Below are 26,458 nucleotides of genomic sequence, written 5' to 3'. Positions count from 1 at the left end.
GGTGCCGATATCACTGAAATCCAGGACAGGTAGGTGTCCCAATATCAAAAGTCGGCAGCTATAGTATGTGTAGCTGCAGACTTAATTTTGGAGGGGTGAGCGAAACACCGCTTTAACCACTTGCCGACCGCCGCATGTATATGTACGTCCACAGAATGGCACGTACATGTACGTCCCCGCTCGTCCGATCGGGACCCCCCCGCTACATGCGGCGGTCGGATTCCCGCGGGGAGCGATCCGGGACGACGGCGCGGCTATTCGTTTATAGCCGCTCCGTTGCGATCACTCCCTGGAGCTGAAGAACGGGGAGAGCCGTATGTAAACACGGCTTCCCCGTGCTTCACTGTGGCGGCTGCATCGATCGAGTGATCCCTTTTATAGGGAGACTCGATCGATGACGTCACACCTACAGCCACACCCCCCTACAGTTGTAAACACAACACACACCAGGTGAACCCTAACTCCTACAGTGCCCCCTGTGGTTAACTCCCAAACTGCAACTGTCATTTTCACAATAAACAATGCAATTTAAATGCATTTTTTGCTGTGAAAATGACAATGGTCCCAAAAATGTGTCAAAATTGTCCGAAGTGTCCGCCATAATGTCGCAGTCACGAAAAAAAAAAAAAAAAAAAAGCTGATTGCCGCCATTAGTAGTAAAAAAAAAAAAAAAAAAAAACTAATAAAAATGCAATAAAACTATCCCCTATTTTGTAAACGCTCTAAATTTTGCGCAAACCAAATCGATAAACGCTTATTGCGATTTTTACCAAAAATAGGTAGAAGAATACGTATCGGCATAAACTGAGTAAAAAAAAAAAATTTATATATATGTTTTTGGGGGATATGTGTTATAGCAAAAAGTAATATTGCATTTTTTTTCAAAATTGTCGCTCTATTTTTGTTTATAGCGCAAAAAATAAAAACCGCAGAGGTGATCAAATACCACCAAAAGAAAGCTCTATTTGTGAGGAAAAAAAGGACGCCAATTTTGTTTGGGAGCCACGTCGCACGACCGCGCAATTGTCTGTTAAAGCGACGCAGTGCCGAATCGCAAAACCTGGCCTGGGCATTTAGCAACAAAATGGTCCGGGGCTTAAGTGGTTAAAGAGGGAGGTCCTCCGAATTTCAATTTTTTTTTTAAAAGTCAGCAGCTACAAATACTGCAGCTGCTGACCTAAAATAAGGACACTTGCCTGTCCAGGGCGCCCACGATGTCGGCACTTAAAGCCGAGCAATCGCTTGGATCTCGGATGCTGACGCCATTATGTTTGGTAAGGCAATCAGGAAGTGAAGCCTTAAGGCTTCACTTTCTGGTTCCCTACTGCGCATTTGTGCGACTCGCGCTGCACTATCCCACTGGTCCCTGCTGTCTTCTGGGACCCGTGTGTCTCCCAGAAGACAGCGAGGGGGGGGGGGGGGCAGGGAAGTCGCCAGAAGTGGTGGATACCTTGGGTGGCTCGTATCTATGCCAGGAAGTAGGAGCAAAATACCTCTATCTGCTCCCCCCAGAAAGGTGCCAAATGTGACGGGGGGGGTTTCCGAAAAGCAGAAGTTCCATTTTTGGGTGGAACTCGGCATTAACGACCAGTACATCACTGGACTTTGTGGTTATACCGGGATGCAAACCACAATCGTCTCACATATGCGAGATATCGCAACGAATGTCAGATCGGCAGTAATACTAGCACCAGACCTCCTTTGTAATCAAAAATGGTAACCTGTAAAAAGTATTTAAGTTTTGCCTATGGATAGTAAAAGGACTTAGTTTGTCACTGCTGCATGGGTGTGGCAATTTAATACGTTTGACAGCCATTTACTTGGCGTAACATTTTAGAATTTAAAAATAAGTGGGTTATATATTGTTTTTGCATTAAAAAACGAAAACTGCATTTGAAACACTGCTGCGCAAATACCACATGACAAGAAATGCAACACCCACCAATGTATTATCTAGGGCCTCCGCTTAAAACATGTTTGGGGGTTTTAAGAAATTTTCTAGCAAAAACAATAAAGATTTGTACATGTAAACAAAAGTGTCAAAAAGAGCTAAAGTGGTTAGTGGAGTTCCACTCATTAGTAAGTTTATTAAAAGTCAGCAGCTACAAAAAAGCGTAGCTGCCGACTTTTAACATGGCACTCAACTGTCCCGCGATGCGGTCGCCCGAAGACTCGCTCCTCTCTTCCGCCTCTCCAACATTGCAAGTGTGGGTACCCGGCTGTGACAGCTTACGCTTTACAGCCGGGTGCGCACTGTGCAAGTCGTGCGGCGCTCTTAGTGGCCAGGCAATCTCCTGGGACCTGCAACGTACCCCAAAAGATTGCCGAGAGGGAGGGGGAAAGGAGGATACTCCTAGGTGGCGAGGCAATGCAAGCAGGAAGTGGGAGCTGGGTACCTGCTCCCGCAAAAAATGACATGCCAAATAATGTGGCATGTAAGGGGCGAGGAGTGCTTAAAGTGGAAGTTCCACTTTTGGATGGAACTCCGCTTTAACCACTTGCCGACCGCCGCATGTATATGTACGTCCACAGAATGGCACGTACAGGCATATGGGCGTTCATGTACGTCCCTGCTTTTCGGCGGGTCGATCGGGACCCCCCCCCCCCGCTACATGCGGCGGTCGGATACCCGCGGGGAGCGATCCGGGATGGAGCGGCTATTCGTTTATAGCCGCTCCGTCGCGATCGCTCCCCAGAGCTGAAGAACGGGGAGAGCCGTATGTAAACACGGCTTGCCCGTGCTTCACTGTGGCGGCTGCATCGATTGTATCATCCCTTTTATAGGGAGACTCGATCGATGATGTCAGTCCTACAGCCACACCCCCCTACAGTTGTAAACACACACTAGGTGAACCCTAGTCCCAAAAATGTGTCAAAATTGTCCGAAGTGTCCGCCAAAATGTCGCAGTCACGAAAAAAATCACTGATCGCCGCCATTAGTAGTAAAAAAAAAAAAAAAAAAAAAAATTATAAAAATGCAATAAAACTATCCCCTATTTTGTAAACGCTATAAATTTTGCGCAAACCAATCGATAAACGCTTATTGCGATTGTTTCTACCAAAAATAGGTAGAAGAATACGTATCGGCCTAAACTGAGGGGGAAAAAAATGTTATGTTTTTGGGGGATATTTATTATAGCAAAAAGTAAAAAATATTGCATTTTTTTTTAAAATTGACGCTCTATTTTTGTTTAGAGCGCAAAAAATAAAAACCGCAGAGATGATCAAATACCACCAAAAGAAAGCTCTATTTGTGGGGAAAAAAAGAAGGCCAATTTTGTTTGGGAACCACGTTGCACGACCGCGCAATTGTCTGTTAAAGCGACGCAGTGCCGAATCGCAAAACCTGGCCTGGGCATTTAGCTGCAAAATCGTCCGGGGCTTAACCGGTTAAGGATCAGAAATAGTAAAGTGTTCTTCTTACTGACAGTCTTAACCACGTTCTGACCGTTGCACGCCATATACGTGAAACAGTCAATGGCAGCAGTGGGCGTACAGGTACTTTCCCTTTAACTGGTCTGCGATTGGGTGCCTGCCGTGTACGGCAAACTGTTCGCCGGCAGCCCACGATCGTGACACGGAGATGCCTATGTAAACAAGGCATGTCCCTGTTCTGCCTAGTGAAAAAACAGGGATCTACGGCTCCCTGTCATCAGCAAGCAACTTAACACTTGATCGCCCCTTAATTTTTAACCTCTTCACTGCCAGTGTCATTTACACGGTAATCAGTGCATTTTTATAGCACCAATCACTCTATAAATGACAATGGTCCCAAAATGATGGTAAAAGTGTCCGATCTGTCCACCATAATATTGCAGTCCCGAAAACACACCCCATTACTATTTTTTTTTTTATAAAAATGCTACAAATTTATCCTCTATTTTGTAGACGCTATAACTTTTGCGCAAACCAATCAATATACGCTTATTGGGATTTTACCAAAAATATATATCGTCCTAAACTAAGGAATTTTGTTTCATTTTTGGGGATATTATAGCAAAAAAGTTAAAAAAATATAGCATTTTCTTCAAAAAGTATGCTTTTTTTGTGCTAGAAATAAACAGAGGTGATCGAAAGGACGTCAATGTTGTTTGGGTGCAATGTCGCACAAGCGCGCAATTGTCAGTTAACGCAACGCAGTGCCATTTCACAAAAAGTGCTCTGGTCAGGAAAGGGGTAAATTCTTTCGGGGCTGAAGTGGTTAATCATAGGTGGTAGGAATATTTTTACTCAATAGCATGTTCAGTAAGCTTTGTTAGGTGATTAGGAGTACACAAATGAGGGGAGCAGTACCTGCAATAAGGAAAACATACAAAATGCTGAATTCGAAGCGTCCTTCAGGTTAATAGCGATGTGACCAGTTTTTATACGCTAGTTTTCCATCTACTCATATACAGTAACATTTGTAAGACTTTTGGAAGGGTTTCTTACATTTTCTGAGCAGCTCTAGATGACTCCACAAAATCTCTCCTCTGGGCACTCTCTGGAAAAAATCTTCCTGGCTAATTTGACACAAATCCCTCCCTGGAATACTAAGGGCGTTCACATTGATATCCGATATACCAAATTCCTTCAATACCCAAAGGACCCAATGCAGGACCTGGTCTGTAGACCACTGAATGGGATCTGTAAAAAACAAAGGTCAATACTGAGGTTAAAGCAGAACTAAATCCAACCGTTTCCCAAAACTGATCGCAAGTAATAAAAAAAAAGGTTATTAAATCTTTAATCAATCATACAAATGTTATTTTCTTCAGGGTTTACATTAACATTCTGCCAACTAGCGTGTGCACAGTGTATGCTACATTCAAGGCATGCCTCTGGCATTGATGGCCGTCATAGTTGCCACTTTGCTCCGTTCAATCTCTCGAATGGCTCTGGTCATAGCTGGTCACATGCACAGCACTGTGGCAATAAATCTAAAAAGCTACTAAGATGGCACCAATTCCCAGAAGACAGGAGGGTTTAGTCCTACTTTAAGCACAAGATTAAAAATAAAATAAGTTACAAAGAAAAAAAAAAAAGAAAAATTAGGGCTGACATTAAGTTCCCACTTCACTTATGGGAACATATGATGTGCTGCTCTGAGGACTCTTGACAAAGGAGAAATAAGTACCATATCATTAGTATATATACACACACACACACACACACCTATTCTCAGCCCTTAGAGTAAAGCAGAAAGCTTACTAACTGCCAATGGGAGTTTAAATGCCTTGTATGAATGTGCTGGTGACAACAGCAAATATAATGAATAAAAAAAAGTGATGCGACCAAGGAAGGCACCAACCAGGCCAGTCTACTCTGACATAAAAGTGGAGGCAAAAGACCGGATATCAGTCTGCAGTCAATGGCTTTTCACAGTAATTTGTGCAGCTAGCAATAGAAAAAAAAAAATTCAACCTCCCATAGATGAGGTGTCTAGAAACTAGCCTACTATATTAACTATTTGTGGGTGCTAAAGAAAAAAAAAAGACCTGTCCTTGTATACGAACACATTGCAGACATTCACCAGCATCTGAAAATCAAAGTACTGCACGCCACATCCACTACAGTACTTACCATAGGGTATGCCCAAGCGTTCTTGTTCCTTTCTGTAGCCCTCCAATGCTGCTGCCCAGCGTGTCACCTGTTCAGAGGTCTCATCAGAGACAGTGACATGCTTTGTATCATCCAGAGTGATCACCTGACCATCCTCTACAATTTGAGCTTCAACTCCATCATGATGGGCATCAGGATCAATCACCACCTCCAAAGTTTCCACTGGCTTTACAATCTCAAGTATGTTCAGCCTTGGCTCAAGTCCTGAAACAGCCACAAATAAGAAACATGACTAAAAACAAAACAATTGTAACTTCTAAAAAAATTGTCTGATACCATTACACATGGGGGAAAAAAAAAAAAAAATCAGTGCAGCAATCAAATGCATTCAAAGTCTCAAAAGGCCAATTTGTTACAGTATGTTAAAGCGAGACAGTCCAATGTTAAGCAAGATCAGACACTTATGCTACTTTCACACTGAGGGGCTTTGCAGGTGCTACAATGTTAAAAAGTGCACCGAAAGCCTCTCTTTCACTCACTGGAGCCGTGCGCTGGCAGGATGCTCAAAAAAGTCCTGCCAGTCGCATCTTTGAGGCGCTGTAGGAGCGGTGAATATACAGCTTTTACATTGCCCCTGCCCATTGAAATCAAGGGGCAGTGCCTCAAAAACGCTGACAAAGCACTGCTGCAGAGGGTAATCGGCCGATAGCGGGGGTTAAACGTGCCCCACAAAAACCACTGTAAAGCGCTGCTAAAAATAGCAGCACTTTACCGCCAAGCACGCTCCAGTGTGAAAGTAGCCTTATGCATGCAGTCACAATGTCTGTATTCCTAAACATGTGAAAGGTGCCATATGTGCCTGCACAAATACAATCTGACCTTAATGTGGCTGTAAAGGCTTTTTACATTAATGCATTCTCTGCATGAAGGTTATTTTAAAAAAAACAAAAAAAAAAAAACACACCTCCCATGCTTAGCCTGATTTCAATCCAGTGATGTGCCCGAAGCTCAGCAGTGCTGCTGTGTCTCGTTCTCACTTGCTCAAACAGCAGCAGAGCCTTTGGCTCCTGCTGCCTTCAATCACAGCCTGTTAGGGGGGGAGCAGGGCCAAGCCCTGCTGTCTATAGATAGGCAGCTTGAGATCAGACCCACAGATGTGCCACAACACCACTTCCTATAGTGGCACGCCGAGAAACGGAGCCAGGAGCACTAGTGCAGGGACCCCTGAAGAGGGGGATTTGGCAAACCATTGCACAGAGCAGGAAATTATAAATATAAATAAATTGATGAAATGGATGAGTTGGGGGATAGGGAATAGTCTAAGAAAAGACTGTAGAGTTTAGGTAAGAGGGTTACTATTAGTAGCAGTAAATGACCAAGAAGCTTGATTTGAAATATATCAAAAGAAGTTTATTTAGCACAAATCTGGTGCAATTTGGAAGATAATCAGATGTAAATTAGGTTACAGTAACAGCACCGCCATTTGTCGGATGACCCCCCATAGGTACCCTTTATTAAGGACACCTATTAAACTAGTGACAAAACTTGCGTCTTCCCCCTCCCCCTTCAATATAATTCTTGACAGGAAATTATAAACCTGTAAATTGTTATAGTGTGGCTCAAAAAAAAATAAAAAAATAACTTATCTAGTTCAACCAACAAAAACTAAGGTGTTGCAAGACTTAAGTGCATCTGCACTTAATGCTTTCCTTTCGTCTCCCTGCAAAGTCCCAGAAATACCTGTTGATCCTGCCAGCAAAGGCCACACAATGCAGCTTTCTGTGATGGTGCTGCACTGCTGCTAAATTCAGAGCAGAGCTATCCCTCATGTAGAATGCCAGCTTGCAATACAGTGGGGGGGGAGGGGTTTGCATCGTCCCTGCTTACTGACAAGCCTGTAGTAGATGGTCAATAAACACCTGGAAACATCTAGCTCTTCCCACAGCTTTGAGTTGACATCACCCTCTATTGCTAAAACCTTCCCACCGAACTGCAGTGTCCTGGAATAGGGAGTGGGGGGGTCTGGGAGTGACACAAAGGGAGGAAGATTTGGCCGAGTAGGAAGCCAGCAGAAGTATATTTTTTTTAAATGTATGAGATTATCAAATTCTATTTTCAGATAGAGCAAAGCACCGTACACACTATGACAAAAAAAAACTAACACTATAGTATGAGAACATGTTCCTTTCTTCCTATTCGCCCGATTTTCTTGGAATATAACCCTCAAGCAGGGTACACACTATGTCATCTATGGGTTAAACCCACCTTTATTAACTTCTTTCATACAAACACTAGTGTAGAAGAGAATATATTACTGTAATCTTATAAGGAATACTAACCTTGCTGGGATATAACCTGCACACTAAGCTGTACAGACCCATCTGTTTTAACTCCTTGATCAAATAAACTTCTCTCCGGATCAAGCTGAAACAGAACAGGCAACATAAACAAGCAGTTTATAATGTACTCACAAAAAATGCTCTGTATACATACCATGCACACGCCTGGAACAAACAGGTGAATTATAGTTGTATAATAACAATCCTCACTAAGCAATCATTGTCTGTTTCTAATTGACCTTATGCTATCAAGGCCTCTTAAAGCAGAAATAAACCCTGCTGTCTTTTACAGCCAAGCAAGCCGACATCTTAGCCTCTCTGATCTGCAGTTGCCATTTGATGGCTTGATAGTTCAGTTGAGAGCAGAAGAACTCATCAATCACAGCATGCCTTCAATGTAACGGTTTTGGGAAAGTGCTAAATTGGTGGGTTTAGTTCCGCTATTAAACAACTTTATAAAAACTGTATAAACAGCTCTATAAAGCAGAATTAAACTCAAAAGCAATTATATACAGCTTACCAGTGCTTACTTCTCTTTAGACCCCTTTCACACTGGGAGTCTTTCAGGTGCTTTAGCACTAAAAATAGTGCCTGAAAAAAGCCTCAGTTGCAAACCCAGTGAGAAAGCCTTTCACACTGGGGCACTGCGCTAGCAGAGCCTCAAGAAAAGTCATGCCAGCAGGTTCTTTGCAGCACTTTAGGAGCAGTGAACTCATCGCTCCCAACGCACCCCTGTCCATTTAAATCAATGTGCAGTGTCTGCAAAGCACCACTGCAGCGAAGCTTTTAACCCTTTCTCTGCTGCTAGCAGGGGTTAAAAAAGTGCCCTGCTAGTGGGTGAAAAGAGCAGCAAAAATGATGGTAAAGCACTGCCAAAAGTAGCAGCTCTTTACCGCCGACACCCGGGCGTGTGAAAGCAGTCTTAGCATTTCTTTCGGTAATCTGGCTAGTAAGTCTTATTTTTCAAAAGAACAAGCGCTCTTTAACCACTTAAGCCTCGGACCAAAATGCAGGTAAAGGACCAGGCCCCTTTTTGCGATTCGGCACTGCGTCGCTTTAACTGACAATTGCGGACGTGCGACGTGGCTCCCAAACAAAATTGGCATCCTTTTTTTCCCCACAAATAGCTTTCTTTTGGTGGTATTTGATCAGCTCTGCAGTTTTTAATTTTTGCGCTATAAACAAAAATAGAGCGTAAATTTTGAAAAAAATGCAATATTTTTTACTATAATAAATATCCCCCAAATATATATATATATATATATATATATATATATATATATATATATATATATATATATATATATATATATATATTAAAAAAAAAATCCTCAGTTTAGGCCGATACGTATTCTTCTACATATTTTTGGTAAAAAAAATAAAAAAAATCGCAATAAGCGTTTATCGGTTGGTTTGCGCAAAATTTATAGCGTTTACAAAATAGGGGATAGTTTTATTGCATTTTTATTATTATTATTTTTACTACTAATGGCGGCGATCAGCGTTTTTTTTCGTGACTGCGACATTATGGTGGACACTTCTGACACTTTTTGGGACCATTGTAATTTTCACGGCAAAAAAAATGCATTTAAAATGCATTGTTTATTGTGGAAATGACAGTTGCAGTTAACCACAGGGGGCGCGGCTGTAGGTGTGACGTCATCGATTGTGTCTCCCTATAAAGGGGATGACACGATCGATGCAGCCGCCACAGTGAAGCCGTGTTTACACGCGGCTCTCCCCGTTCTTCAGATCCGGGGACCTATCGCGGGACCCCAGCGGTGATCGGGTCCGCGGGTCCCGGAGCTGCGGGCGCGCCCCACGGCTGGGTAGATGTACCTGTACGTGCATCTGCCCAGCCGTGCCATTCTGCTGACGTATATATGCAGGGGGCGGCCGTTAAGTGGTTAACATGTATCAATTACAGCATTTACCTCTGGCAGAGGTGCTTACAATTGTGTTATACACAGCTGCTTACTGTGGGGGCACTCGACAGGCAGGAGGGGCCAAGAGCACCGAAGAGACTCAAGAGGAGGATCAGGCTGCTCTGTTCAAATCCACTACACAAAGCAGGCAAGTATAGCATGAAACAATCTGCTAGTCCATCTAACACTCCCCTCCAGAGACTATTCTGTTGTCCAAAAGGTGCCCCAGGGCCCTAAGTGGGGGCACTCCAATACAGGAGGTATTTTGTACTTACTGGAAAAATTCAATACAAGATCTCTATGAGCTGGTAAGCTGCAACATTCTATGACATCGTTTATGCATACACAATTACACATTGATGAAACAGACCTAGAGATACAAAGATTTTGACTTATACCTGGATGTCTTGCAGGAAGATTTCATGGGCTTCAAGTGAACATTGAAGTCTGGGCTCTAGAAGTTTCTTAAGATTTCCAACGGGTTCATTTATATCAATAGACTGGCTTACAAATTCTGCTGTGGTATAAGTCTGCTCTATAATGCTAAAATAGGACAAGAACATGAATTTAGAATAAAAAAATTCCAACACTGGCATAAGTACAGAGAAACGCTAGATGAGACATTCTATATCATGAGTTTACTATGGCTAAAGAGCCCTGAATAGTTGATTTGGTGTAATTGGAGTAATTATATTAAGCAACCACAAACAACATTACCAGGATGCACTCTAGTTGCTGGACTCAAAGCTCATTGGTCTGAAAAACAACCATGAGAAAAGGAGCAAGGCAACAAAGTTTTGGATACCCAACAGGGGCTCATAAAAAAAAAAAAGTGCATGGGTAAGTTTTATGACCAGAAACCTCAGCTTTTAGTTTTGGATTGAGCAAGGAAAGGGTAAAACCCCTGCTTTGCTTTTTTATTTTATTTGCACCAGTGAGAACCTGGCCTTAGGGTGCTTGTGCCACCATCTTGATTATGGAAACCAGCAGTGTAGCCTTGCGGTGCATACTCGTCCATAATGACAAAGTTGAACTCCAGCTTTTGAGTCTCTCTCTCTTTCTATATATTTACATGGTATGGCTCCAGCTTAGCCCAAACGAGCCATATCCCTTACCAACATGTGAGGCCGCTGGATGTGCAGTTAGCCGAGGCTGTATACAGCACTGTGTTCCAGGTTCGAGCCGAGACTTCCAGTCTCATACCTGGACCACAATGGAGTCTGATTGGCACCCAGCCAGAGAAAGCAAAGTATTCTAGCAATGAATACAAAGCTTCCTCTGATTAACCAAGGCGGGCTGTCACAACCTGAGACTCAGCCAGAGGAAGCTTTGTATTCATTGCTACAATAAATCACTCCGAATGGCTGAGCGTGGCATCAGATCAACTCCTTGCCCTTTCACATAAGACTTGAGATTGATCTCCTAAAGTTTAGGAGATTGTTAAAAACATGTCTATATATCCAGGCTTTTGGGGTGACTTAAATATTAAACATTCTAATAGCTCTAAATTTTATATTTTAAACTTTGTATGTTTTATACATCTTGTTCGCGGATTGTTTTATTGTTGTTTGATCGATGTAGTTTCTGCCCCTTTTCTGTTCTGTTTTTATCCTGCCAGCGCATCGAGGCACGTGTGTAAGACTGCGCTGTTTTACAAGCATTTTAATAAAGATACTGTGATCCGGGTATGCGACAGGAAGGTTTTGGCTTGCACCCAGAGCACAGTGCTGTATGCAGCCTCTGCTACATAATTTATACAGCACATCCAGCCACCTCACATTCGTGAGGGACATCGTTTGGACAAAGCTGGCCCAAACAAACTATGAATATCTTTTGATATACTTAACAGCTTTAAACCTTCGGGGGGCACCCCCCATTTTTTTACATTTCTAGCATAGACTTTACTACTACATTAAACAAAAAGCATAGTCAGGGCCGGTGTGATATGAGCACATACCTTTCCTCTACGCACTCCGTCTTGTCTGAGCCATCTATTTCTATCTCTATCAACTCCTCAGCCTCCCTCTTAGTCATGGCTGAAATGTCACAAAGGCAAGCCTAGTAAATAAGAATTAGGTTATTAGCAAAATTTAGACATTTCCTCAAAAACAATACAATTTTTGTAATGCATGTATTACTTGATACGGTTTACTGAAGGAGTTTGTCAATACAATGTAGAGCTGCACCATTAATCGTCAAGAATCGTTATCGCAATCTTTTTCCTGTTGCAATTCTTGACACAGGGTTTCATGATCTTTGACATGAAAATTATTTTCTCTCTGCACTTTGTTATGCAAAGAATTTCATCTCTGCTCTCAGCCAAAAGTTAAAGTCTGGGCAATCTGCAAAGTCTGGGCAGCCTGCCAAGTTTTGAAAACATTCTTTATCAGTGGAAACATTGCATCACATTGACTTGTACTTCAAAGGAATAAACTTCTGTATGTAAATTAGGAACGTTTAACCACTTAAACACCAAACCTTTTTCCGACAGCTCTTTTCAAGTGAAAATCATTTTTTTGCTAGCAAATTACTTGGAACCCCCAAACATATAATTTTTTAGTAGAGACCCTAGAGAATAAAATGGCTGTTGCTGCAATATTTTATGTTGCACTGTATTTGCGCAGCAGTCTTTTCAAAATGCAATTTTTGGGGGGAAAATTACTTTAATGATTTTTTTTTTTTTAAACTAGCCAGTAAAGTTAGCCCTTTTTTTTTTTTTTTTTTTTAAATGTAAAAGATTTTACGCCGTGAGAATAGAGAGAATCGTGGTCTTCATTCCAAGGAAAAAAAATTGTGATTCTCATTTTGGCCAGAATCGTGCAGCTCTAATACAATGCTAAAGGAAAAGAAAAATACATGAGCAGCCACAACATACAAAGTAGTAATGCTCACTTACAGGACCAAAAACTTCAAGATACTATAATTAATCCGTGTGTGTGTGTGTGTGTGTGTGTGCGCGTTTTAAACTTTTTTTCCCGTTAGTACTTGGATTGCAGGCTTAGGAAAATCAATATCGTACATCCCATGAGCTTTCTTAGTTAAGCACACCCTCCTGCTCGAATGCCTGAGCTAAGGGCAGGATTCCAAGAAGTAAATGTCACATGACTCATTTGCCCTTACTCAAGAATGCCATGTTAATGCACCATCACTACACAAGCATTTAACCAGTACATATATTGCGGGGCTGCAGCTCTTCTGCACCAAATCATGTACAAGAACGTGACCTCGCGCTTTTGGTTCTGCGGTGCGCATTTGTGCCGCCCTGCTCCCGCTGTAATTGGATACAATGGAAGCCAATCAACGGGTCCAGCGGACCCGCCAATTATTCCCCACAGGAGGCAGAACAATCTGCCTATGTAAACAAGTCATTCTGTGACAAGGAAAACAGAGATCCTGCGTTTCTGCCAAGCAGGAACACAGATCCGTCTTCCCTCAATTAAAGCTACCCCCCACAGAGTTACAAAACACTCCCTAGGGAGACATTAAACCCTTTGATCGCCCCCTGATGTGAATGTCTTTTCAGTGTCATTAGTACAGTGAGTGCATATTTTTAGCACTGGTCCGCCCAAGAAATAAAGTATCACAAGTCGGGTTGCACCAATCAGTGATAGCAAGCATTTGCAGGGGTACTTGTACTCCTGCAAATGCTCCGATGCTTAAGCCAATATTTTCGGGAATGAAGAGGAGTCACTCCCGGAAGTCAGTGGGCGGGAGAGAAGAGAGTCAATGCGCTGGCAAGTAAGCTGACCGGGGCGCAGCCGTTATGTTCCCAAGACAAATGCTGCATGTTCTGTCAGAATCTGTAACCTGTCAGATTCGGTGACGGAAGGGACGTTCAGTCAGAACACCGAAAACTATCTTGGTGCACTCGGCCATAGTAAGCCTGCAGTCAGAAGGTGGCAGCGGACATCTTGTTACACCCAGCCCAATGCCCATAGAGTGAAATATCTGTACTGATAACTGCGTAAATGCTTAGTATCGGCACAGATACTGATAAAATTACCTGTCTGCAAAATTTTATAACAAAAACATTTTGACCACATGTTCTTAACCACTTCCATACAGGGCTGTTATACACACATCCATACCAGGCCTATTCTGGCACTTCTCTCCTACAAATCCAAATTTTTTTGCTAGAAAATTACGCAGAACCCCCAAACATTATGTTTTTTTAGCAGACACCCTAGCGAATAAAACGACGGTCATTGAAACGTTTTATCTTGCACGGTATTTGCGCAATAATTTTTCAAACGCCTTTTTTTTGGAAAAAAATTGTTTCATGAACAAAAAAAAAAAAAAAAAAAAAAAAACACAGTAAAGTTAGCCCAATGTTTTTGTAAAATATGAAAGATGATGTTACACCGAGTAAATAGATACCTAACATGTCACGCTTTAAAATTGCGCACACTCATGGAATGGCGCCAAACTTCGGTACTTAAAAATCGCCATAGGCAACGCTTTGAAAATGTTTACAGGTTACCAGTTTAGATTTACAGAGGAGATCTAGTGCTAGAATCGTTGCTGGCACTCTAACGCACGCGGCGATACCTCACATATGTGGTTTAAACGGTGTTTACATATGTCGACGGGACTTGCGTGTGCGTTCGCTTGTGCGCGCAAGCTACTGGGGACAGGGGCGTTAAAAATATATATTTCTTTTTTTTTTTTTTTTTTACATATTTCTTTTTTTTACACTTTTTATTTTATTTATTATCACTTTTATTCCTATTATAAGGAATGTAAACATCCCTTGTAATAGGAATGTGTGTGACAGGTCCTCTTTATGGAGAGATGCGGGGTCAATAAGACCGCACATCTCTCCTCCAGGCTGGAAAGCATGAAATCGGTGAAAAAAAAAAAAAGCACCTATCTCATGTTTACTGTTGCTTAGCAGCCGCAATTGCGGCTTTGTTTACTTACGGGGACCCGGGCATGACGTCATCACATCGCGCCCGGGTCCTCCAACGGTCATAGAGATGACTGGTGACCATCTGGTCACCAGTCATCTCTATGCTTCCTGCCAGCGCTGGACGATTCGTTCTCCGGGCCCCCGATGGCGGCGGGAGGGGGGGGATGTCCCCTCCCGCCGCCTATAAGAACGATCTAGCGGCGGAACCGCCTCTATGATCATTCTTACTTTGTGCAGAATCGCCGGCAGAAGAGAAGGATATCTGAATGATGCCTCTAGCTGCAGGCATCATTCAGATATCCCCCCACAAAGCCCAGGACGTCATATGACATCCACCCGGATCGGTAGAGGTCCTTTGTGGACGTCATATGACAATGGGCCGGTAATGAAGTGGTTAATGGAATTAAGGTCAGGGAGTTTCCTGGCCATGGACCCAAAATGTAATTTTTTGTTCCCCACGCCACTTAAGTTATCACTTTGGACTTAAAGCAAGGCGCTGCAACATTCTGGAAAAGGCATTGTTCATCACCAAACTGTCCTTGGATGGTTGGGAGAAGTTGCTCTCAAAGGATGTCCTCAGCAGTCCAATCCCTGTATCTTTTACAGAACAACAGTCTGTCCCTGATGTTTCTCCTGGAGAGAAGTGGCTTCTTTGCTGCTCTTGACACCAATCCATCCTCCAAAAGTATTCTCACTGTGTGCCAATGCCCTCACACCTGCCTGCTGCCATTCCTCAGCAAGCTCTGCACTGGTGGTTCCCCGATCCCGCAGCTGAATCAAATGTAGAAGACGGTCCTGGCGCTTGCTGGACTTTCTTGGAAACACTAAAGCCTTCTTTACAAATGCAGTGGAAATGTTTATGGGGTTAAAGCGGAGTTCCGGCCACAATTTCACTTTTTAAATATAAATACCCCTGTAATACACAAGCTTAATGTAATCTAGTAAAGTTAGTCTGTAAACTAAGGTTTGTTTTGTTAGGTTGTTACAGCATTTAGACACTTTATAAAATAGAAATTGACTGGGGCCATCTTAAGTGTGGGCATCATGAAGCCAGACTGTATGACTTCCTGGATTTTAGCCTTGCAAATCTCGCACATGCTCAGTGCTGCACAAGCAGTGTCCGATCAGGTTTTAGCACCTGTACTGTCCAAGTCACATGATTCTTTGACACTGGGGAGTGCACAGACTCCTGGAAAGTTACACCCACTACATTCCCAGGAGTCTGTGCGGTGTAGGTTAGGAAGCATTAAGCACCTAGGTGCAGGAAGTGGGAAGATTAACTATTCTGCCTAGCAACACTTTGAAGGCATCTAAAAAAAAAAAAAAAAAAATTGTAAAGGACTAATGACATTTTTTAAAAACTACTGATGTAATGTTATATTTATGGGTGTAACTCCACTTTAAGTTCATTTACAAGGCAAAGAGGGACTTTGCAATTAAATTCATCTGATCACTCTTTATAACATTCTGGAGTAAATGCAAATTGCCATCCTAAAAACTGAAACATCAGACTCTGAAAAATGTACATCTGCGTCATTCCCAAAACTTTTGGCTACGGCTGTATTGCAGCGCTGGGTAAACATCTGTACATCAGGCATTATGTAGCCCAAGCTTTCCTCACAGGTCATGAAGCACCAATAGCAAGCTTTCCTCACAGGTCATCAAGCACCAATAGCAAACTTTTTCCTACCCAGAATTTAAAAAGGAAGCGGTGAGTAATGAACTTGATAATTCCAAATTTAGGAGTGGCAAAAAAAAAAAAGTCTGAATTCTGAGGAATCTTACCAAATCTCACCGTTTAATAAACTCGTGCAAGTCTACAAGAAAGAAGTGAAAACAGACATCCACACGTGCTTCCGGAAGAAGCTTACAGGAAGTGAACGCAGACTAAATGCTACACAGGAAACAGATTTAAAAAGGAGTTAAGAAAAACAAGGAAACCAACCTAGCCGCGCACAAAGAACGTGACCCGTGTCGAACAAAGATTAAAGTAAAAGATGAAATATTATTCTAGTATAGACTGTACACCAGACCACCATACATACCCTAAAGCGGGTCACACAGATTTGTTGTTATTTAGCCTGCAGGCCGAATAGGGAGGAACACACACACACAGCAAAGTTTCAATGAACGAATCTCCCGATACTGGATTTCCACAACCAGCAAGGCTAGCTATGAATATATCCAAATATCTGCATGCTGTCAGACAACGTTCCACTCACAGCCCTTGATTTCTATTAATTGAATGTGCCCAATAAAGTCGATTGATCGGTGCCTCAAATCTGTCAGAGGTGATTATGGATTGGCATTTCAATGTAAAATTCCTCCTGGGATTGAAAGACAGCTGCTCAAGAAGTGGCAGTATTGCATCCTGAACACTTGTAAACCAACTTTAAATGCCATCTGAAAAGCAATCCACTGTGGTCCACTTTTCAGAGCTGCTACCCATGTAAAAGTATAGTGCAGGAAAATATCTCAACCCCCCCCCCCCCCCCCAATACTTATTGGCCTTGTAGTAAATTTTTTAATTAAAACATTTCACACTGTTATTCTTCCTCCCTGCAACATCCTGAGCTCCCCAACCTTACCCCCCCCCCCCTTCAGTTCCATTGGTTCAAATAGTGTACATTCATTATGGTCATTTGCACTGCTGTTTTCACACTACACATTTCCTAGTCCCATCTTGAGAATGAGAAAGGAAAACATGTATGCTCTTACATAGAGGGGGGCATGGAGAAGGAACATTGGCTACCCTCTAACTGGAAGTTGGATCACAGCAGTGGGAAAAAAATAAACATTGGGGGGGGGGGGGGCTGAGAGCAATAGAAGGGACTTAGAGTTAGGAGTATACTTTTTTTTTAACCAAAGTTTATAGTCACTTTAAAGTCAGACTGTCCTTCTAGGTTTACGGAGGGCTCTGTCTACTCTAAGGGCACATTTTTTCCCCCACATGTGATAACAGTTGGACCAAACTAATCGCAAGCGTATGAGCAGTGGAGGCTGTCACAAACAAAAAAACTATTGCAGCCCCCCTCACCCACCATCTGCCTGGCACTTGCCCTGTCTCGTGGGGCAGTGGGTGATGAGTGGTGTCCTCCATGCTCTTCCTTGATGTCTTCTCCCGCCTGCTCCTATGATTGGATGCCTAATAGGCATTCAATCACAGCGCCTGCCATTTCAGCCAATCATGTGACAGGTAACAGACCCGAGCACCCGATTGGTGGAGAGGTGGTTCAGTGTTAGGAAAGTGAATATTCACTTTCCTAACACACAGCCGAGTGAATGGTGAGCACCCAGCGTGGCGCTTGCTGTTCATTTTGACGCCTATTAGAGCCTATGGATCTAATCAGGGGCTTCAAAAGAAAATACCCCGCCGCTGTAATTCAGGTGCCGGAATAGAGGGTGTTATCGATTGCATGAAACTATTGGTGATAGAGGGGTGGAGGAGAGAGGGGCGGTGCCCATGCTCCCTTATGGACGCACCGCCACTGTATGAGAATGGTCACCTTCTGGGCCAAGTCACGCCAACAACAAAATCACCAAGGCTCAACTGCCCTCCTCTGCCACCTCACTGTCCAAACCAGTAATATGCCCCCCCCCATGCAAAGTATCAAGGTTTACAAAATGGCAACACTTTATATATAAACCATCTCATTGGCCAGCCTAAAGGGGTTGTAAAGGTAAAAGTTATTTCACCTCAAAGTGGATGTAAACCCGCTCTCATCATTTCTAAACTACTGCCATAGTGCTGATCTATAAGGATATAGACGCCTCCTGCATGTATCCTTACCTGTCAAATGTCTCCCCTCTGTCTGTTATAAGAACTGAAAAACTGTAGATTCTGTGGGTGGGTCGGTTGTCTGGAGCTCGGTGGGTGGAGTTGTCAGTAGACTCCCCGTCCACCTCTACACTGCCCTTGTGTTTTCTGTGTATTCCTTACACTAAATTCTGCTATGATCACTAACATCCAGTCAAAAATCCAGAAAAGTAACCACATGACTTCAGAAAAGGAGTGGGGGTGGGAATTAAAAAATAATGCCCGTCTCCAGGCTAGTGCATGAGATATGTAAATAACCTGTCACTCACAGCAAGGGGGCGGAACGGACTAAGGTTTTTCTCTGCAAGTCTGTTTATTTCACAGAATAAAAGGATTGCTCAGAGCTGGATTAACTGTGTGGCAAGACTGGGCACAGATGATAAAAAAATCTTATGCTGTACATTGTGATATCAAAAACTAAAATACAATTTTTGGGGTTTACATCCACTTTAAGGCATTCTATGCCTTAAGGTGAAAAAAATATGCCGATTAGAGGCCCCCCAAACCTCCACCCCCCCCTTTACTTACCTGACCCCTCGAAAATCCTGCGCCGTGAACGCGCAGGCTTCTCGGCTCTGTCATTGGTTGATTGAAAGCAGCGCAGCCATTGGCTTGCGCTGCTGTCAATCACATCCAATGTCGCTGCGCACCGGGGCCGAGTGATAGTCGGCAGCTATGGCCTGCGGCTGTATCACGCCTGCAAAGACTCAACGCCATGCAAGCTCGCATGAAGGTGTTGAGTCCTTGCAGGGGGAGCCGAGCAGGCAAGTCAGGACACTCTACTTTGCAGATAAAGAAAAGAGCTGTGTGTTAGTGGGTGTCCTGACACTCCTGCTCGCCCCCTCAAGAGGCTTTCTCCACACCAGGAAGAAAGCCTTGCATTACGGTGGTGAGTTGCAGGCAGAAGAACAGGAAGTGAGGATTTCTCAGAAGAAATAAGGACATTTAAAAGCAAAATGGAAGGATGAGGTAAGTGAAGGAGGACTGCACTAAGGTAAAGGAAGCTATTTAGGGAAAAAAAGGTTTTCCTTTACAACCCCTTTAAGCTTTGAGAAAAAAACCTAAGCCAACTGATTTCTCTGCAGAGCTGCACCAGACTCGGCACTCTCCAGTTTTAACAAATTAACCCCCCAATATACTTACCCAGACACAGCGTCCCCCCTCCCAGACACAGCGTCCCCCCTCCCAGACACAGCGTCCCCCCTCCCAGACACAGCGTCCCCCCTCCCAGACACAGCGTCCCCCCTCCCAGACAGCATACAATTCCTGCATTTTGCTGAAACTAAAGAGATTTTTTAGCATGCGTGACATCTTGGGCCAGCCAATCAAAATGGGCAAACATTAGCATACGGAAGAAACCAGTCGGTAGATGTCAGAAGCTGGCAAGGGTGCTTGAGGATACCGCATTGCTGGAGTGGAGGGAAAAATAGCTGCACTTTCTGTGGGTTCAGCTCCTCTCTAAACACCTCCATCTTCCAACAATGCAGCAGTTACAACCCTCTTCAGCCACTGTCATCTTCGTCCCAATACTTCTGGGTGTCAGGTTTTAGGCCTCTTGATTGGCCAGTGGGGGAATGATGTCATCCTGTGCACAAAAGTCAGTCACAGGTTGTGCTGGAATGCACACTGCGCTGCACATGGGCAACTTGGTGTATATTCAATAGAAACCTGCAAGAAGACACTTTAAAGGGTTTGTTCCCTTTGCAAAAAAAAAAGTGAACGCAGTTCAACCTCTTGCTGTGCTTCCCGAGTTGTCCAGGTCCCCACAGTCGATCCAACAGTCTGGGGTTTTCAAATCCCCACTCAACTCCATGCAACAATTCCAGGATGGACCAGATGGATTCATTGTGATTGTGCTGACCAATTAGAATCAATGTCTTCTCTCTGAACAAATCCCTGGACCAGCTGCAGGATCTCTGACAACTCAAAACTCCTGGAAGGAAGTACAGGGCGGGGGCCAGGAGGGTGTTCGATATTAGTTCACCTTTACATGTTTTCTGTAAAAAGGTGAACACCAAGTGTGGCAAAAATAAAACAAACAAAAGGGACACGCCACTGATTGGCAACGGCCTGTGTGAAAGGGTCTATAAAGCGGTTGTAAACCCTTACATATACCCAGTGAAGTGGCTGACCTCAGGTGATACACAGATGAAACAAATCCTTCTACACAAGTTGTACCCGCTCATCTGCAGTCTTCTCTTCCCTACATTTAATCAAAGTCCAGACCTTATAAAAGCTTCTCTGAGCTGGGGGGGGGGGATTAAAAATAAATAACGTAGAGCTGAAGCGAGGAGAGGCTCACAGCTGATTGGAGGAAATGGACACACTCCTTTCGCACAGCACAGAGCTAAAGGCCATCAGCTGGAGCTTCCGCCCCTGTCACCATTTTTCTCTTGGTGTCAGGAAATCAGTCAAGTGACTCATGCAGATAGAGGAACAAGCAGCAGACAGAAATGACACTTAGTGCTCTGGACTGAGACAAGTACACACTATACAGGGATAGAATGTGTTCATATTTCATGTCTGATGTTTACATCCACTAAACCCTTCTAACCTTTTCCGCCAAGGAAGCTGCCCTACGGGCCTCTGGTCTACAACTGCCATGATGCTGTACATGTGATCAGTTATGACTCCCGCCATTTAATGGTTTGACAGCTTGGATGAAATCACAAGCAAATGTGATGGTTAACTTTTTTTAAACGTTAAAATGTATAGATTTAGTTCCGAGTTAAAGTGGAATTCCAGGCTATAACTATCAACCCTTAAAAGTAGTACGGGAAAAGTTTTTTTTTTTTTATTAAATCATAATTACCTAGGTAGATAATTCATCTGTCCCCCACTGGCTCTAACACTGAAAAACGAGCAAACACCAATCACTTGGTTCTCAGGGCTCCCTGAGCAGATTGATGCCGTCAGTCACCGCTCTGTGCTTGCACCCCCCTCACTGGAGCGCTGAGCTGTGTAGGGGTGACTTGTTGAAAGGCTGAGCCGATCCAGGCGTGTGGGCCTATTCTAACTGCCATGCGCAGCTCAAAACATCCTGATGGGGGCTAGTCACAACCTTTGCCACCATCATAAAGAATGCTTGCCTGAGATAAGGGGGCAGAGACCTGAAATGACAAGCGGCAGTGGGAAGGGGACGACGGAAAGAAGGAGGAAGAAGAAGGGGGACGACGGAAAGAAGGAGGAAGAAGAAGGGGGACGACGGAAAGAAGGAGGAAGAAGAAGGGGGGGGGGGGGGGGACAGACGGAAAGAAGGAGGAAGAAGAAGGGGGGGGGGGGGGGGACAGACGGAAAGGAGGAAGAAGAAGGGGGGGGGGGGCAGACGGAAAGGAGGAAGAAGAAGAAGGGGGGGGGGGGGCACAGAGGAAGAAGAAGAAGGGGGGGGGGCACAGAGGAAGAAGAAGAAGGGGGGGGGGCACAGAGGAAGAAGAAGAAGGGGGGGGGGGGCACAGAGGAAGAAGAAGGGGGGGGGGGTGCACAGAGGAAGAAGAAGAAGGGGGGGGAGCACAGAGGAAGAAGAAGAAGGGGGGGGAGCACAGAGGAAGAAGAAGGGGGGGACGGCACAGAGGAAGAAGAAGAAGGGGGGGACGGCACAGAGGAAGAAGAAGAAGGGGGGGACGGCACAGAGGAAGAAGAAGAAGGGGGGGACAGCACAGAGGAAGAAGAAGAAGGGGGGGACAGCACAGAGGAAGAAGAAGAAGGGGGGGACAGCACAGAGGAAGAAGAAGAAGGGGGGGACAGCACAGAGGAAGAAGAAGAAGGGGGGGACAGCACAGAGGAAGAAGAAGAAGGGGGGGACAGCACAGAGGAAGAAGAAGAAGGGGGGGACAGCACAGAGGAAGAAGAAGAAGGGGGGGACAGCACAGAGGAAGAAGAAGAAGGGGGGGACAGCACAGAGGAAGAAGAAGAAGGGGGGGACAGCACAGAGGAAGAAGAAGGGGGGGACACAGAGGAAGAAGAAGGGGGGGGACACAGAGGAAGAAGAAGGGGGGGGACACAGAGGAAGAAGAAGGGGGGGGACACAGAGGAAGAAGAAGGGGGGGACACAGGAAGAAGAAGGGGGGGACACAGAGGAAGAAGAAGGGGGGGACACAGAGGAAGAAGAAGGGGGGGACACAGAGGAAGAAGAAGGGGGGGACACAGAGGAAGAAGAAGGGGGGGACACAGAGGAAGAAGAAGGGGGGGACACAGGGGAAGAAGAAGGGGGGGACACAGGGGAAGAAGAAGGGGGGGACACAGGGGAAGAAGAAGGGGGGGACACAGGGGAAGAAGAAGGGGGGGACACAGGGGAAGAAGAAGGGGGGGACACAGGGGAAGAAGAAGGGGGGGACACAGGGGAAGAAGAAGGGGGGGACACAGAGGAAGAAGAAGGGGGGGGACACAGAGGAAGAAGAAGGGGGGGACACAGAGGAAGAAGAAGGGGGGGACACAGAGGAAGAAGAAGGGGGGGACACAGAGGAAGAAGAAGGGGGGGACACAGGGGAAGAAGAAGGGGGGGACACAGGGGAAGAAGAAGGGGGGGACACAGGAAGAAGAAGGGGGGGACACAGGAAGAAGAAGGGGGGGACACAGAAAGGCAAGTACACTGCACAGGGCTATGCTTTGTTCAGATTTCATGCCTCTGGTTTACAACCATTTTAGGACATATCACTATTCTCAAGAACTAATGTAATATGAGAGGTGACCAGCGAGATCCCCCAATAATGGTGTGTACACAATGCTCCCCTCCCCCCAGTGTCCATACTTCTGTACCCGGATGTAATGGTCTCTGAGCCCTCTGCTGATTGGATGGATGGAGGGTGACCCCCATAACCAACATACAAGGCAGACCCCGGGGTCACCAGAGAAGGACACATGGGAGGACAAACCTGCAGAACACAGGACTGAGGCCTCCATCAATAACAAAGCCAGGAGCACACACACAGGACACTAGAAGGGCAGAGCTCGGAGTACAGCCCGGTGTGAGGACATCTCATGTCCTCCCAGGAGAATAGAAAGCTCCCCGGTGGCAGGTTCTCTTTATCAGCACACAGGCCCCGACTTCCTTCCTCTTACCTCCTTATTTTTCCTCCGCTTCTCCCCGACTCTTCCCGGATAAAATGAACCGTGCCGCCAACACGCAGCGCGGCCGACGGAAACAAAACACAGCCTGGGCGGAAAAGACGAGCGACTGGCTCTCCTCCACCGGATGTTCAATGACGCGCTTCCGCTCGACCTCGCGCAGCCGCTTGGCGGGAAAGGATGCAGGCAGCGAATAGGCGGGGACCGGGGAAGTGGGCGGGGATGACAGGAACGCGCTGGCTGTCGATCGCGTATTGCGCCTGCGCTCGATCTTCCACGTATATTTAAAATGGGCGGTGTCCTGTCGAGAAAAGCTCCCTATCGGAAAATGCCCGGCCCGAACTGCGCATGCGCAGTATGAAGTCGCCAACTAGCTGAATTTACGGTCAGCTGTAGAGGGCGCCTGCGTACAATAGCCGACATTGTGCCACACGCTCCTGATGCTCGAGCAAGTTTGCAAGGGGCGGATTTGTTCATGAAGGTCACGTGTGAGGGGCGGATGCCTACATGAAGGGGGGCATATTTTTTAATGATGGGCAATTTTTCACAAAGCTCAAACATCTCCTAAACAAATATTTCTCTGCTATTCTTCCTACACGTGTTTCGGGCGTCCCCATTTTAGCAGCACTGCCCATCATTAAAAAATATGCCCCTTCATGTAGACATCTGCCCCTCACACACACCCATCATGAACAAATCCGCCCCTTGCAGGCCATACTGAGCATGCGTGGCGCATGTGCAGTTTCGGTGACTTGTCCTTAAAGGGGTGTTCCAGGCTTTTTTTAAGTTTATTAAAAGTCAGCAGCTACAAAAAGTGTAGCTGCTGGCTTTTAATAAACAGACACTTACCTGCTCCACGGTTCCAGCGCCGGCCGGGGCTCCGCTCCTCTACCCCCCTCGCCGGCCGGCGTCTTCATTCCTAGTGTGGGCACCCGGCAGTGACAGCTTTCGGCTTCACGGCCGGGCACCCACTGCGCATGCGCGAGCGGCACTGCGCATGCGCAAGTGGCGCGGCGCCGTCCGATTGGACAGGCGCTCGCCTACAGGGAGGGGCTGCAATAAGGCGATTAAGCTAATCTTCTTACCAGCCCCACGGCGGAAGGAGGACAGGAAGTCCCACTTCTCCTGAAGCCCCCCCCCCCCCCCCAAAAAAAATTGCATGCCAAATGTGGCACGTGAGGCCGACTGGCCACTTTCCTCGAAATCCACGTCGCCCTGGATGCCGGCCGAGGTTCAGAGATTTCCGTCGGCAAGTTTGCGCCTGCGCAGTCCTTAAAGGAACTTTCTCGTTAGCCGGAACCATATCGGAAGATCAGATTGCGCCTGCGCAGGAACTTTCACGTTAGCCGGAACCAGCTCGGCAGATCACCGGCCAGGCATTTTTCGATAGGGGGCATTTCTCGACAGAACAGTGGCAGTAGGAGTGCTGGGAGAAGTGTTGGGGGAGGGGTGTTCTGTCATAAGTTCCAACTCGTCAAATTCTCCTGAGTTTACTGCACGAGTGCGGCCACGAGAGCGTCTTACTGCTTCACGTCTTCTTCCAATCAAAAACAACTGCATACTGCGCCTGCGCGGCCTTTCATTAACCCACGATTACCCCCTGAGGAAATCAAAGACAATTTAGTGAGTAGCACTCTTGCCAAGCAGTAAAAAGGGTCGCTGGTTCGAATCCCGACCACAACACTATCTGCCTGGAGTTTGCATGTTCTCCCTGTGCCTGCGTGGGTTTCCTCCGGGTGCTCCGGTTTTCTCCCACACTCCATAGACATGCTGGTAGGTTAATTGGCTTTTGTACTTGTGAATGTACAATTTATATGTAAAGCGCTGCGTAAATTGATGGCGCTATATAAGTACCTTTAACCACTTCCCGCCCGGCCTATAGCCGATTTACGTCCGGGAAGTGGTTATGAAATCCTGACAGGACGTTCCAGAACGTCCTGCAGGATTTCATGCCGCGCGCGCCCGTGGGGGCGCGCATCGCGGCGATCGGTGATGCGGGGTGTCAGTCTGACACCCTGCATCTCCGATCTCGGTAAAGAGCCTCCGGCGGAGACTCTTTACCACGTGATCAGCCGTGTCCAACCACGGCTGATCACGATGTAAACAGGAAGAGCCGCCGATGGCTCTTCCTCACTCGCGTCTGACAGACGCGAGGAGAGGATAGCCGATCGGCGGCTCTCCTGACAGGGGGGGTTAGCGCTGATTGTTTATCAGCGCAGCCCCCCCTCGGATCGCCACACTGGACCACCAGGGATGCCCACCCTGGAGCACCAGGGTGGGCAAAAAAAAAAAATGACAGAAGAAAAAAAAAAAAAAAATGACACAAAAAAAAAAAAAAAAAGCATAAAGAAAAAAAAAAAAGATGCCAGTCAGTGCCCACAAATGGGCACTGACTGGCAACCTGGCAAAAATCAGTGCTGCCACCCCAGTGTCCATCAGCGCCACCCCAGTGTCCATCAGCGCCACCCCAGTGTCCATCAGTGCCACCCCAGTGCCACCCCACAGTGCCCATCCATGCCCAGTGCCCACCTATCAGTGCCCATCTGTGCCACCCATAAGTATCCATCAGTGCCGCCCATGAGTGCCCATCTGTGCCGCCTATGAGTGCCCAGTGCCGCCCATGAGTGCCCATCAGTGCCGCCTATGTGTGCCCATCAGTGCCGCCTATGTGTGCCCATCAGTGCCGCCTATGTGTGCCCATCAGTGCCGCCTATGTGTGCCCATCAGTGCCGCCTATGTGTGCCCATCAGTGCCGCATACCAGCGCCGCCAATCAGTGCCACCTCATCTGTGCCCGTCAGTACTACCTCATCGATGTCCATCAGTGCCATCTCATCGGTGCCCATTAGTGCCGCCATATCAGT

The 26,458-nt window shown here is 45.8% G+C and overlaps 1 protein-coding gene across 1 annotated transcript in view; it reads right to left on the bottom strand.

Annotated features, from left to right (window-relative positions):
* Positions 1 to 23,754, bottom strand: part of GABPA (GA binding protein transcription factor subunit alpha) — a 32,094-nt gene extending 8,340 nt beyond the window's left edge. The window contains exons 1-6 of the mRNA XM_040338829.1: positions 23,590 to 23,754; positions 11,763 to 11,863; positions 10,204 to 10,348; positions 7,881 to 7,965; positions 5,563 to 5,805; positions 4,432 to 4,626 (exon numbers count right to left, since the gene is read on the bottom strand). Of these exons, the coding sequence (XP_040194763.1) occupies positions 4,432 to 4,626; positions 5,563 to 5,805; positions 7,881 to 7,965; positions 10,204 to 10,348; positions 11,763 to 11,839 (745 nt within the window). The 5' untranslated portion in view covers positions 11,840 to 11,863; positions 23,590 to 23,754. The remainder of the gene's footprint in view (positions 1 to 4,431; positions 4,627 to 5,562; positions 5,806 to 7,880; positions 7,966 to 10,203; positions 10,349 to 11,762; positions 11,864 to 23,589) is intronic.
* Between the last annotated feature and the right edge of the window lie 2,704 nt (positions 23,755 to 26,458).

Source organism: Rana temporaria, chromosome 2 (genome assembly GCF_905171775.1).
Source record: "Rana temporaria chromosome 2, aRanTem1.1, whole genome shotgun sequence".
Lineage (NCBI taxonomy): Eukaryota > Metazoa > Chordata > Amphibia > Anura > Ranidae > Rana > Rana temporaria.
This window is presented reverse-complemented; position numbering and strand designations above follow the sequence as displayed.